The sequence below is a fragment of the Andrena cerasifolii genome, chromosome 1, assembly GCF_050908995.1.
Source record: "Andrena cerasifolii isolate SP2316 chromosome 1, iyAndCera1_principal, whole genome shotgun sequence".
Taxonomy (NCBI): domain Eukaryota; kingdom Metazoa; phylum Arthropoda; class Insecta; order Hymenoptera; family Andrenidae; genus Andrena; species Andrena cerasifolii.
The window spans coordinates 20,052,032-20,065,990 of NC_135118.1; the positions used below are offsets into that span (position 1 = coordinate 20,052,032).

The 13,959-nt window shown below is 47.2% G+C and overlaps 1 protein-coding gene across 12 annotated transcripts in view; it reads right to left on the bottom strand.

Moving 5' to 3' along the window:
• Positions 1-13,959, bottom strand: part of Sls (sallimus) — a 210,430-nt gene that overhangs the window by 80,550 nt on the left and 115,921 nt on the right. For all 12 annotated transcript variants that reach the window (XM_076829834.1, XM_076829762.1, XM_076829808.1 and 9 more), the window contains 15 exons: positions 13,176-13,718; positions 12,345-12,599; positions 12,050-12,193; positions 10,744-11,145; positions 9,703-10,104; positions 9,120-9,342; positions 8,856-9,028; positions 7,525-7,664; positions 6,914-7,430; positions 6,521-6,664; positions 6,195-6,446; positions 3,078-5,779; positions 1,476-2,478; positions 677-1,078; positions 65-584 (listed from right to left, as the gene is read on the bottom strand). In XM_076829834.1, coding sequence (XP_076685949.1) covers positions 65-584; positions 677-1,078; positions 1,476-2,478; positions 3,078-5,779; positions 6,195-6,446; positions 6,521-6,664; positions 6,914-7,430; positions 7,525-7,664; positions 8,856-9,028; positions 9,120-9,342; positions 9,703-10,104; positions 10,744-11,145; positions 12,050-12,193; positions 12,345-12,599; positions 13,176-13,718 — 7,822 coding nt within the window. The remainder of the gene's footprint in view (positions 1-64; positions 585-676; positions 1,079-1,475; positions 2,479-3,077; positions 5,780-6,194; positions 6,447-6,520; positions 6,665-6,913; positions 7,431-7,524; positions 7,665-8,855; positions 9,029-9,119; positions 9,343-9,702; positions 10,105-10,743; positions 11,146-12,049; positions 12,194-12,344; positions 12,600-13,175; positions 13,719-13,959) is intronic.

Here is a 13,959-nt window from a genome sequence, read left to right on the forward strand (position 1 = left end):
GGGAATCAAAATGGCAATTTAATGAAAAAGATGAAAACCACCAAAAGACCAATAGGATGCTCACATTTGCCACGCAGCCTCCATCTCCCTGATCTTCTCGATACTCTTCATGCCCTTCGGCAGCTGGGACTCGTAAATGATTCCGGGTTTTCCAGCGGTTCGAATCACCGCCCGCGTCTCGTCCATTCCATACAGATTCGTCGCCCTGCAGAGGTACTCTCCGCTGTCCTCCGGGTACACCCAGCCGAAGTTCATCGCCACGTAACCGAAATCGTAGATAGGGGTGAACCTGTTCTTATGCGGCAGAGGCTTGCCATTGAAGAACCACTCGACCGTCATGTTGGGATCGCCGACAGGCGCCAGCTGGCACTCGAACTTCGAGCTGTTCATCTCCACCAGCTCCGTCTGGTCTAGGATCTGAGTGACGAACCGCGGCGGTTGCTTCTTATCCGCGTCGTAGAGATCATCCTCGGTCAAGTGAACCTCCGAGGTATACTTCTTGATGGTAGCCTCCATCTGCATCAATGCTTCCGACTTCTTCATGCCCTTCGGCACTTGGTTCTGCAGGATAATGCTGGGCAACCCTGCGAAATAATTAAAGAAACGTTGGACTCAATATTCCACGATATCGAAACTCCTTGCCGAATGTAGAAGATTGCGAAGAGTATTAGCATACGTTTGCACGAAACTGATGCCCTAGTGGTATCTTCTCCGTAGTCGTTGACAGCTTTGCAGACGTATTCTCCAGAGTCTTCAGGGTAGACGTACAGAATGTCCATGGAAACGAATCCCATGTCATAGGTGGTCCTGTACCTGTGTCCAGCTGGTATCTGCTTCCCGTTTCTGTACCACTCGATACGCAGGTTTGGATCGTCCTTTGGCTCCACGCGGCACTCGAACCTGACTGGTTCGGATTCGTCGACAGTCGCCGATTGAATTTGCGTGACGAATCGAGGTGGTTGACGTGGCCGTGCCTCTTCCACGGGTGGCTCGCTGATGGGTCCGCGTTCTAATTCCTTCAACTTCTCGCCGCTCATGCCCGATGGTAGCTGGGACTCGAAGTCTATCGTTTTCTTGGCTGTAATATCAAAGCATTCGCTATAACTACTTATTCCGCGATGGGAAAACCTTGTAATCGATTTGCAATAACGAAATAATTCTCCTAGTTGAATATTTTTGGAAGAAAGCTGCGTATCGTGAAGCAGTTCAGTCAATTGAATACTCGACTAATAAAAATAATAATTTATTAATTAAATTACCTAAATTATTATTAATTTAAATTACCTAAATTATTATTAATTTAAATAATAATAAATTATTATTAATTTAAATAATAAAAAAATATTATTAATTTAAATAATAATAAATTATTATTAATTTAAATAATAATAAATTATTATTAATTTAAATAATAATGATTTAGGTACATCATCTTTACCCAGCTCAACTCTAATCTAATCCACGCAGCTACTTACATTTACAAGTGATAGTAGCCTTGGTAGTGGCAGAGCCCCACTTGTTGGTCGCCCTGCAAACATATTCGCCGCTGTCCCTGGCGTAGGTGTACGACATGTCCAGCGAGATGAATCCGAAGTCGTTAATTTGGTGGACACGCGAGCCGGTAGCAAAAGATCGCCCGTTATGGAACCAATCGATGCGCATAGTGGGGTCACCCACGGGCTCGACTCTGCAGTCGAAGTGGCTTGATGATCCTTCCTCCACCTCGATGTCCTTGAGCTCCACAGTGAACTTGGGAGGGTTTGGTGTCTCCTCTTCGGTCAATATCTCGTCCTTCTTGTACAGAGCCTCCTCCAGCTTCTGGATGCTCTCCGTTCCAGTCTTGAAGTTGGTGGGTAGCTGTGGTTCCAGGATGATCCCTTGACGACCACGGACCTGCAGCTTGCAGGAAACGGTGGCCTCCCCGTGGCGATTCGTCGCCTTGCACGTATATAACCCGGAGTCCCGTTGGTAGCAGTTGGCAACCTCGAGGATCACGAAACCAAAGTCGTGGATGGTTTTGATCCTGCTGCCAGCCAGCAGAGGCTTCCCATTGTGGAACCACTCCACCCTCATGCTGGAGTCGTTGATGGGCGTCAGCCTGCACTCGAAGTGGGCAAGAGCGTTCTCCGTCAAGGTCAGGTCCGACGGTGTCGTGATGAATTCAGGCGGCTTTCCTGTGTCGTCCTCAGGAGTAGCTGCGCTGGGCTCGTTCCCAAGACCCTCCAATTCGGCGATCTTGTCGATGGTGCTCTCCATCCCCTTGGGCAGCTGCGACTCTAAGATTATGCTGCGTTTGCCAGTGCACTTCATGGTGCAGGTAGTCACCGCCTCGCCGTACTCGTTCGTCGCTCTGCAACTGTACTCCCCTGAGTCTTCTGGGTAGATCGGCGAGATTTCGAGGATGACGAAGCCGAAGTCGCAGAAGGTGCGGAAACGGGAGCCTGTTCGCAGTGGTTTTCCATTCCAGAACCATTCGACCTGTTGGACAAAGAGGATTAATACTGTTAACTATAATTTCAACATTTTCCAGCTCATTCTATTCTAGCATCCTTATTCAGCTTTGGAAGCCTAACTTTCACTCGTAGCCACAGCGTATACTATCGACTTTCTGCCGATTGCTGAGCTACTCGAGGACATAGTCTAATTGATACACGACTGCTCTTCGACTTACAAGAACACCATCGAGGTACTCGGCGCTGAACTTGTTCTCCTTGAAATATGTTGTTAAGCACAAATATCTAAGAGACACGTATTTTATATTTTTAATTCGAGTTAGCTTAGGTATACGTTTTTCTAGTTCCCCACTCTTTCGGTTGCCGTATTTGCAATTGTTAACACACCTAATTCGTTGGATACCTGACGTTTATACTGGCAGAACACTTCATTAGGGAAATGCAGATTTTCGAACTTTGCGGGGCTGTATCATCCCTTAAAATTAAGATAGAGACTTAACAACTTATTTCAACGAGAAAAAAATTGGCACTGGATTCCTCGACGGTGTCCCTCGCTAGCGACTCAGTTCCTAGTTGTTACTGTAACGAATGAATAAAGGGTTCACCTCTGCCAGCAAATATTACCTTTAGTTTTGGATCGTCAGTAGGTGTAAGTCTCGCTTCGAAGTGTGCGCTTTCGCCTTCGCGAAGGCCATCGATGTTGCTAAGAGGTACAGTGAACACTGGAGCCTTTCCGCGCTCTTCTACAACCTTCTCGTCCTTCGTGCGGATCATCGAGTCCTCCAGTGTCTGAATCTTCTCCAGACCGCCCTCCATGCCCTTAGGTAGCTGGGACTCCAAAATAAGGCTAGCCTTGGAGAAGCACTTCAACGTCGCCTTGGTCGTGTCCTCTCCGTACTTGTTGACAGCTCTGCACTCGTACACACCAGAGTTCTCCTCGTAGCAGTACAGTATATCCAGGATAACTATACCGAAATCGTGGAAGGTCCTGTAGCGGTGTCCATGAGGAAGCTTCTTGCCGTTGTAGTACCACTCGACCTTCAAGTCTGGGTCGGTCACTGGGGTCAATCTAGCTTCGAAGTGAGCGGACTGGCCCTCGACCAGCTTAGTGATGTCAGCGATTTGGGTGATGAATTTAGGTGGCTCGGTGACTGGAGTGGTCGGTGTAGTGGGCTGTTCCCCGCCGAAGCTCTCCAGTTCGCGAATCCTAGCGAGTGCGTCAGGCTGCAGAGAGTCCAGGTACACTCCACTCTTTCCGAAGCACTTCAGGGTCGCCTTGGTGAAGTCCTCGCCGTACTTGTTGCTAGCCTTGCAGACGTATTCCCCAGTGTCGTGGGCCATCACGCCAGCGATGTCCATGACGACGAACCCGAAGTCGGACACCATCTTGAATCGAGAGGAGTGCCTCAACGGCTGTCCATTGTGGAACCATTCCACTTTCATTTGAGGATCGCCAACTGGTATCAGGGTGCACTCGAAGTGCGCCGATTGGCCGTCCTTCAGACCCTCCAGAGATTGGATATGAGTAGTGAACTTGGGCTTCTGTCCCTTGGACTTGTCCACGCACTCCAGCTGAACGCTGATCTCAGCTTGGCCCCACTTGTTGGTAGCCCTGCAGGAGTAGGTGCCAGAGTCCTCGATTTTCGTTCCAAGCACCTCAAGGACGACCATGCCGAAGGCGTAGACGGTTCTGGTGCGATGGCTGGCCTCCAGTGACTTACCGTTGTAGAACCACTCGACGACCATGGTCTGGTCGCCAGTTGGAGTCAGGGAGGCTTCGAAGTGAGCGATCTCGCCCTCGGACAGATTGGTCAGGTTCTCGAATTGGGATGTAAACACCGGTGGGTGTCCTTCGTCGCTTTCCGGGGCCGCGCCGTCCTGTCGTTTCAGCGACTCCTCGAGGTCCTGAATGGCTTCCAGGCCCTCCTTGCCCTTTGGATGCTGCGACCTTTCAATGATGTTCTCCTTGGTCGAGCAGTAGATCGTCGTCGACGTGAAAGCCTCGCCTGCCTTGTTGTAAGCCTTGCAGGTATAGATTCCGGAGTCACGATCGTACACGTCTGTCAGGTCCAGCGTCACGAATCCGAAGTCACTCGTCATCTTGAATCGTGCTCCATGCTCCAGAGCCTTGCCATTGAAGTACCACTCGATCTTCAAGTTCGGGTCCTCCTTTGGCTCCACTTGGCCTTCCAGATGAAGTGGCTCAGACTCTCCCAACTTGAATTCTGGCTGCAGGGGGACTGTCCAGATAGGTTTCGGATACTCATGCTCGGGCCCATCTTCTGGCCTCCTGTACTTAGACAGGTAAGCGTCCTCCGCCTCCTTGACCTTCTCAAGGCCAGCCTCGCCCTGGGGATGCTGCGTTTGCAGGTAGATGCTCTGCTTGCTGGTGCACTTCAGGGTGCCGGAGGTCTGCGCCGAGCCTTTAGAGTTCGTGGCTTTGACAGTGACCATTCCAGAGTCCTCCTCGTAGGCGTGATTGATATCTAAGGCGACGTAGCCAAAATCGTAGGTCGATTTGAATCTGGCTCCGGTAGGGAGGGACTTTCCGTTCATGAACCACTCGATCTTCATCGTTGGGTCTTTAGATGGCTCCACGTTGCACTCGAAGTGGGCGTTGTCGCCCTCGATGCACTCCACGTTGTTCAGATGGGTGATGAACACTGGTTCCTCGTAAGTGGGTTCTGGTTGTTCTGTGCTGGTGACGTGGGGCTGCTCCAAGGCATCGATCTTTGGAAGAGCTTCCGGGTGAAGTGTGTCACCTAGTAGCCAGTGACGATCGACGATCTTCAAGCTGCAGGTGGAGACAGCCTCTCCGAGGAGATTGGTGGCCTTGCAGGTGTAAATGGCCGAGTCGTCATCCCTTAGACCATTGATTGACAGAGTGACCAGGCCGAAGTCGAAGGTGCTACGCAGCCTGGTCCCGGTCTGAAGCGCCACCCCGTTCTTGAACCACTCCACGCGGAGATTTGGATCCGCTCTTGGCTCCACCTGAGCCTCTAGGTACACGTGCTGGCCCTCGACGAGCTTGTCGTAGCTCTCCAGGTGCTTCGTGAACACTGGAGCTTGCTGCGGTGTCGTGTCGACGAACATCTCGGGCACTTTGTTCATCTCCGCTTCCTTCAGCTGGATCTTTTGCCAGGCGTCCGGTTGGAGACTGTCGGCATCGATGGCAGAGCGCGCTTTCACTTTCAGGGAAATCGAAGAAACCGCTTCCCCGGATTTGTTGATTGCTTTGCAGGTGTACACGCCGGAATCCTCTGTTATCACCTTCAGGATGTCCAGGGTCACGTAACCGAAATCGTGACTTACGTGGAAACGGGAACCTGTTTTGAGGTAGTTCATAGTTATATGAGAATATGTCGTAGCTTTCGAGGGTGCAGGATAATTGGCTTTAAAAAATATACGAAGCTTTGGGGTGGAAACTGGTCAATACAATAGATCTATCGCTTAGGTAATGTCAGGTACTTGTGCTTTTAACAGAAATGTGGCCAAAGTTCATAGGTAGCCACAGAAAATACTTTGATTAAAAAAACATGTAACATTTTTTTTTATTGTAATAAAGACGTTGGTTCAATAAAGCGAACGCACTTTTGCACCGAGCTAATATTATCACTTCAGCTGTTTTCGAGGATTATTGCAATTAGGGGATGATTTAATAAACAAACTTTCACTACATTAAAAGTTACTTCTACAACTACGCGTGACTTTCTATATAATCGTGAATCTTATTATCCATACCCATTTTCAGTTCGACTCCATTGATGAACCACTCGAATCTCAGACTGGAGTCGCCAACAGGGACGACTCTGCACTCGTATCTAGCCATCTGACCTTCCCAGAGTTCAGTGGGACCAGTCAGCAGCTGCGTGAAGATGGGTTTGTCGAATACCTTCTCTGGTTCCTCGGGTCGACTTGGTTTGTCAGCTTCGAGCTGGGCGATCTTTCGCTGGGCTTCAGGGTGCTGTGTCTCTAATTGTATACTTGCTTTGCCTGGATCAAGGGAGTCAATACGATTACTAAGTGAAAGGTTCCAGTAAACCAGTGACGTAATAAAAGATACTGACTCTTGATCTTCATGGAGGCTGTTGTTACTGCTTCACCTAGAGGGTTGGTAGCGCGACACATGTAGACACCCTGGTCTTCCTCGCGTATGTGGTTGATGTCCAAGGAGACGAATCCAAAATCGTGGACCTTGGTGATTCTCGAGCCTACAGAAAAAGATCGTATAAATTCTAAAGCTTGAACATTGCTTCAGTTTTTAAAATACTATATAAATCACGTGCTTCTACAGAATCTCCTGCATTACTTCTTTTCTGTAAAGCAGGTAACTAACTCTGACAACCACAGTTGCAAAGCAAAACTGAATAGCTAAAGTTCTACGATGGCACTTAAAACTTAATTTTACAAAATTAAACTGGACGTTTCAATTTTCTCCACAAACTCTGCTGCCCACTTACTTGTCTCGAGCGGAATTTCGTTTCTGAACCACTCGACCTTGAGAGTGGGATCTCCCACAGGTATCAGCCTGCACTCGAAGTGCGCAGTGTGTCCTTCGGGGATAGCATCGATGTTCTGCAAGGGCTGAGTGAAGACGGGTCGTTGTCTGGTTTGAGGCTCTTGGATTTCAGGTCTCTTCCAAGGCTGCTGGGACTCCAGCTCGCGGATCTTATCCATTCCCTCTGGACGCTGGGAGTCCAAGATGATGTTATCCCTTGGGATGACTCTGAGCTCGATCGACGAGACGCATTGGCCGAGGGCGTTGATCGCTCGCACGGAATACTGGCCAGCGTCTTCAGGGACAGCGTGGCCGATGTCCAAGGCCACGTAACCGAAGTCGAAGGTCACGTGGAAACGCGAAGCTGACGGCAGAGGCTTGCCATTGTGGAAGAACTCGATTCTCAGGTTGGCGTCGTGGAGAGGCTCCACTTGGCACTCGAAGTGAGCTGTTTGCCCTTCGTACACTTCGGTGGTACCCTGAAGAAGTGTTGGAAATTTTAAGGGACGTGAAAAAATCAGATCAAACGGCAAATGAATTGTAAATCAGAAAGTAATGTGGAAGAATTCTTACTCTAAGTTCGGTGACAAATCTGGGTGGTGTTACTGGTGGTTCTTCGACTTCCAGGCGAGCTGGGTGACCTTGAGCCTCGAGTTCACGGATCTTCTCGAGGCCATCGGGATGCTGAGTGTCTAGGAGAATACTGCGACGAGCTGGGGGGAAAATATACGTACTATAAATATTTATATCCAAGTCACTAATGTGATACGAAAGAAGAAGTCTATAAGTTACTGTCATGAAATGTTTGTACGAAGTATCCAACTCTTCAAGCTTCACTGAATATAGTATAAACTTGTTCTTTACCGCGAGCATAACGAACACGAATTATTTCTACTGTTTCTCAGCTGTTCAAGGGGGTATGGCCTCCCTTCTAGACCTTCGAACGTAACTCGTCGACCACTGTGACGAAATCTTGGACATTGATCAGCATTTTTCAAGTCACTCTTTTCTTCGCGATACTTATAGTTATTGAAATCCAATTCAGACTTTCTTCTCGATCCGAGATGCGATTCGATTTTAGGATCCGTTTCGAAGCAACGAGCCATCGCTCTTTTACAACGACTTCTCTCGCCGAAATGATTCTCGCGCGTTCTACCGAGTTCCATGCACTGTTTGTTGTATTTACAAGTGGTCAAAGAAGACGATCCGAATCTAGGTTTCAAGTTCGCCGACTGTTCTCGTCGAAATTGTGGTTCAGGAGAAGTTCTTCTTTCGTTACACAGCTCACCTTTGTACAAGGTGTCGAGGGGTTTCATGGGTTGGAATCGAGGGGGAGGATACCGTTTCTCTTTAGCTAAGAAGACCACCGAATTAAACAATTACTCTCGGCCAATAGCGAGCCATTAACTATGAAATCAATTTATATAAACGTATCCTTAAAAATTCTTATGAGAATAAAGTATTATTATGACTCAATTATCTATCACTACATTTCTTCTTTTCAATAGCGCCCCAGAAGTGGGGGAGCGGTAGAAGGGCCCTGACAACCCCCAAAGAAAAAAGAAAAAAGAAGGTTAATGTAACCACGACTGAAGTAATTCAAGAGCTTTGCAAAGTGAAAAGAAAACTGGATTTTATTCTTTAAATAAATTTTCATAATCCACTAATGAATTTCATTGAATTTGCATTAAAAATATTTTTATCCGCTCAACTCGGCTCCCCCCGAGATTAAATCCTGTGTGCGCCACTGTCGCTTTTCATATTATAAAATTGGGGAGCATACGATTTAGTGCGGGGGTGTGACCCCTAAGGACTAACTAACTCCTGCTAACTATAGATCACGTAGCTTCACAATCTTCGAGTTCCAACGAGTAAAAATTTCCCTACCAGTATAAATTACTTACAGCCAACTTTGATGGTGCACGTGTTGACAGCTTCGCCAGCCAGATTGGTAGCTTTGCACATATAAGTGCCAGCGTCTTCGGGATAGGTATAAAGAATGTCAAGAGCCACGTAGCCGAAGTCGTGGGTTTTGCGGAAGCGATGGCCAGTTCTTACAGCGACTCCGTTTACGAACCTAACCGGGAATATGAAATTCGATCGACTTAGAGATCGGCCCTCTGATTAAAAGAGCACAGTGTGAATACAAGTGGATTATGATCGGGTACCATTCTATCTTCAAATTTGAATCGTTGATGGGCTCGACGCGGCATTCTAGGTGAGCGTGTTCACCTTCCTTCAGGTGATCCAGGTTGTTAAGGGGTGTCAGGAACACGGGCTTCTGGTGCACAACCTCTTTTTCAATCTCTTGCTTCACCTCCACGGTCTCTAGCTCGCGAATCTTCTGCAAACGCTGCGCGTCCAGTGTGTCCAGATAAAGACCTTGTTTCGCTGTTCGACAAAAGCAAAGGACTTTCAATTTTGATCACTCTTCACTGGAAGCATTGAATGGGAGATTTGACACGATCACTGATCAACTTATAATTTGGAATTTATTAGAAGGTTATGGGGTTCGTTCGAGATTTCAGACTGTCAACTATCCGACGACACTTCTCGAATTAGAAATTTAAAGAATTAGAAAAGATTATTTTCATAATAGGAAGGAAATTTTTTATATTCTTTGAACTTAAACCCCGCAGGAAGTAATAGAAAGTACTACCTTGTTTTCCTTAGAATTACCCTGAGTCTATAATTCTAATTTCTAAGTGAATAAGAAGATTCTTAAACCGTGGCTATCATCTGATCACTTACAGTCGACGCTGATGACGCAGGTGGTGACAGCCTCCCCAACAGCGTTCCTCGCTTTGCACATGTAGGTGCCGGAGTCTTCGGGGTAAGCGTAGAGTATATCGAGAGCGACGTAGCCGAAATCGTAAGTGGTCTTGAACTTGTGACCCTGAGGAATCGGTCTGCCATCCCTGAACCACTCGACCACCATCGTTGGGTCGTTGACGGGCGTTAAAGTCGCCTCGAGGTGGGCGCTCTTGCCTTCCGGCAGGTGCTCGATGTTCTTCAACGGACGCCCAAACTTGGGCTTCTCCGCGACGATCAAGTCTTCCTCGTCCACGCGCTTGTAACGCGAGTCGTCCTCGAGGTACTGTATCTTCTTCAGGGCGCTTTCGTGCTGTGTTTCGCGAATGATCGAGGCGCGTGCTGCAAGGGTGTCGTTCATTAAAATGGCCTGGCCTGATCGACTGGGCAGTGCACTTGGAGGGCAGAGGCTTGGGAGTAATTTACAGCGGACGACGGGTGAACATAATAAAACGAGGTGAAAAACAACGCGGCACACAGAAGGGTGGGCATTCACTTGTGTATCTTATATACAAAAGCGGAATCGTGTTTCGAGGCAAGGGAGAGGACCGTGAGCAACAGAAAACTGGGTTTCTAGGTAACACAAATGCGTGATTACATCCACCTGCTGTCCCCGCGTGATTCCTTCGTGGAAGGTCGTAGAAGTATCAAATTCATAAAGTGATCTGATAAATATTTCGTTCAAACATATCCCCATTTCCCTACAAAGATACTTCTATTTCACTTCCCAAAGCTGCGTCTCCCTTTACGCCAATACCCTCGAGAGAACTTCCTCAGCAATCCCCAGCGTTGCTTCCATTACTCCCATTTTCACATGAAGATTAATCAAGCGTACAGTGCTCGCTAAATGATCATCTACTCGATCACTAATACCCCAAGCTCCCACAGATACTTCTATCTCACTTCCCAAGGGCGAACCTCCCTCGACATTCGATTACCAACACTCCCCGCGGAAGTTGGATCCTCAGCGTTGCTACTTACATTTCACCTCGAGATTGATCGAGCTTTTCGCCGATCCCAGTCTGTTGGTGGCTTGGCAGGTGTAGGTGCCGGAGTCCTCGGCGTAGACAGACAGAACGTCCAACGAGGCAAAGCCGAAGTCGCAGGTGGTCCTGTATCTGTGACCAGTGGAGAGTGGCTTCCCGTTGTGGAACCACTCCACCTTCATGTTCGGGTCGGGATAGGGTTCGATGCGGCATTCATAGTGCGCGCTTTGTCCCTCGACTAGGTTGGTCGGCCCGTTCAGCTGGACAGTGAAGGACGGCTTCTCCTTCACGATGATCTCCTCCTCCTCGCGGCGCTGGTACCTGCTGGTGTCCTCCAGGATCTGGATCTTCGACAACGCGCTCTCGTGCTGCGACTCGAATTGCAGCGCTGCCTTGGCTGCGTTCGGGAATAGTCTTGTCAGCGTGTCTTTGCAGGAGTTGTGCCAACGGCAATGAAACATTCGGGGAGGGTTCCTTTCTTTTTTATTTAGGGATAGGAAGAGGGGAATGCTTGGCGCGAGTGTACTTCAATGGTACAGCGATGTTTGTTTTTGGTAGATAAGTGTATTTGCCCTTTTGGTGTTACGCTTCGGGCTGGAGATATTGGTGATTTAAAGTTAGAGATATATAGTTTGAACCGTCATCACTGTGGGATCAGGAACCTCCATAGGAGGGAGCCCGGAATTAGAGATCTCGGAGGATTTTATATGAACAGGTATGATCGGCTTTAGCAACAGTAGTAAGGCAACTGGTTCGAGTATTTCTTTCCCGAGGTATTTCTTTCCTTGGCTCCCGAACATATAGGAATTACGAAACCTATTCCTACATTACATTTAGAGAGTACAAGTCTGTGGGTATATGTTCATTGTCTACTGAACTAAGAGAAAATGTGGAATGGTGTGGTAGTGAGGGATTGGTTCCGGGTGGAAATGTCCATTGGAAAAGTGTTGATAAAATGGTAGTGGAAGTGCTCGATTGTAATGTGCCGAAGATGAAGGTATAAAAATCAGGAACAGTTTATTTAGACTACCCTAGCTTGTGATTTCTGTTGGCATTGCCTGCGAAGCTTGCTCCTGGGGAACAGTCTAAGTGTCCTTGCATAGCTTCTGCGAACTGTGCGCAGATATGAAATATTCGTGAAGGAAACTACTACACTTCGCTAAAAAAGACAAGTGGAAATTGCTGCACGCAAAATGCAAAATCTACGCGTAAGCAGCTTTGGCTTACGAGAAGCGGTGCTGAAAATCGAAGCTTCAGTTTCTCCGGGTTTTCTGGTGCACTTAATACGAGTTTGTACTCACACTGAACGAAGAGTGTCGCTGACGTTACTGCCTCGCCAAGCTCGTTCACTGCACGGCAGGTGTAAGTGCCTGAGTCCTCGGGATTAACGTATTTCATGTTCAGAGCGACGTAACCGAAATCGTGCATCGTCGTCACGCGATTGGCTGCAAAAAGAGCAATTAGTTTCACTCTAGAGGATAATTAGTGTGAAGCAATTAGCATATTACTTAGTTTCGTAGATTTCTACGTGATTAGAAATATTTGTGAATTGGAGCGGCTGCTGCACGATAGTTATCAATTCAGAATGTAACTTACAAGCTGCAATGGCGACTCCGTTTCGAAGCCATTCGACTTTCAGCTTAGAGTCGCCGACGGGAATCACGCGAGCCTCGAAGTGAGCTGCCTGATTTTCGGCGACTTTCAGATCCTTGATGGGCATCGTGAAGACGGGTGCTTGAGTCACTGTTTCCTCGGTGGTGGTCTTACGCTGGTAGCGCGATGTGTCCTCCAGGTAACGAAGGCGTTCAAGGGCCTCTTCGTTTTGGGTCTCCAAGTAGATCGACTTTTTGGCTGTTCAAGAAAAAGTTACCATTAATCTTGTTATTGTTGGTGAATGTATAATGACGCATTGGAAATCTGAGCATTCGATAACAATGTCCTGGAAGTATACACTTCGGATAATAATGCATCCAAAATCGGTGCGTTAGAAATCTAAGCATTGGATAATAATGCATTAAAATCTATGAATTGAAAATTTATGCATTGGATAATAAAGCATTGGAAATCACAAAGCAGAAGTGTTTCACTCTCCACAAGTTCCACCCCAGAGTTGGGCAAAATGTAATCTAATTAAAAATTACAAATTACCATTAAACTGTAATTGTGTAATTGATTACACATTATTTTCTGTAATTGTTAATTTGGGTAGTTGACCATTTGGTTTTGTCAACTATCTAAATGAACGATTACAGAAAATGATGTGTAATCAATTACACAATTACAGTTTAATCGTAATTTGTAATTAAATTACATTTTGCCCAACTCTGTTACACCCTACATCTTCATCTCCCCTCCCCCCTCTCTTCATATAAAATTATCTGCTTTCATCAACAACCCTATACAAACGAAACACAGACTTAAACTTACAGTGTACAACTGCCGTGGCCGAAGTAATCGCCTCTCCAATGATATTCTTGGCTCGGCAGGTGTAGGTGCCGGAGTCTTCAGGATAGGCGTACATGATGTCAAGGGCGACGAAACCAAAGCTGTTCGTTTCAACGAATCTCGATCCAGCCTTCACTGGCTTGTTATTGTGGAACCACTCCACTTTCATCGTTACATCGGACACAGGAATCAGTCTGCACTCGAAGTGAGCCCTCTGGCCCTCCTTGATCTCCACGTTGTTCAGGGAAGTGGTGAAGATCGGCGCCTGGGTGGTCGTCTCCTCGATGTCCTCCCGTCGCTGGTACTTGGTCCTGTCCTCCAAATAATGAATCTGCTCCAGGCCCGTCTCGTTCTGCGTGTCAGTCAACACTTGGGCTGTCGAACGACACGTCAATGCGCAGGATACTTCGTCGCTGCCAACGAGATTGACAGCGCGGCAGGTGTAGGTGCCAGAATCCTCGGCGATCAGATCGATCACGTCCAGGGCGACGTAGCCGAAGTCGTGTATCGGACGGAAACGGTGTCCTGAGGGTGAAACAGATTTTTGTAAATTTTTCCACGAACAGTTGTACTCGCTAGAGTTTAAAATTTTATTTATTTTATTTTACTTATTCTATATTGGAATAATTGGGTACCTTAGCTTTGATATTAAGAAGATTTTTAATCATAACGATAAATTTTAAAGGAAAATTATATCTCGAAGAAGGTTCAATCTGTTACTGCTTCTCGTCAATCTACTTCAATACATGAACTATTAATCCTATTC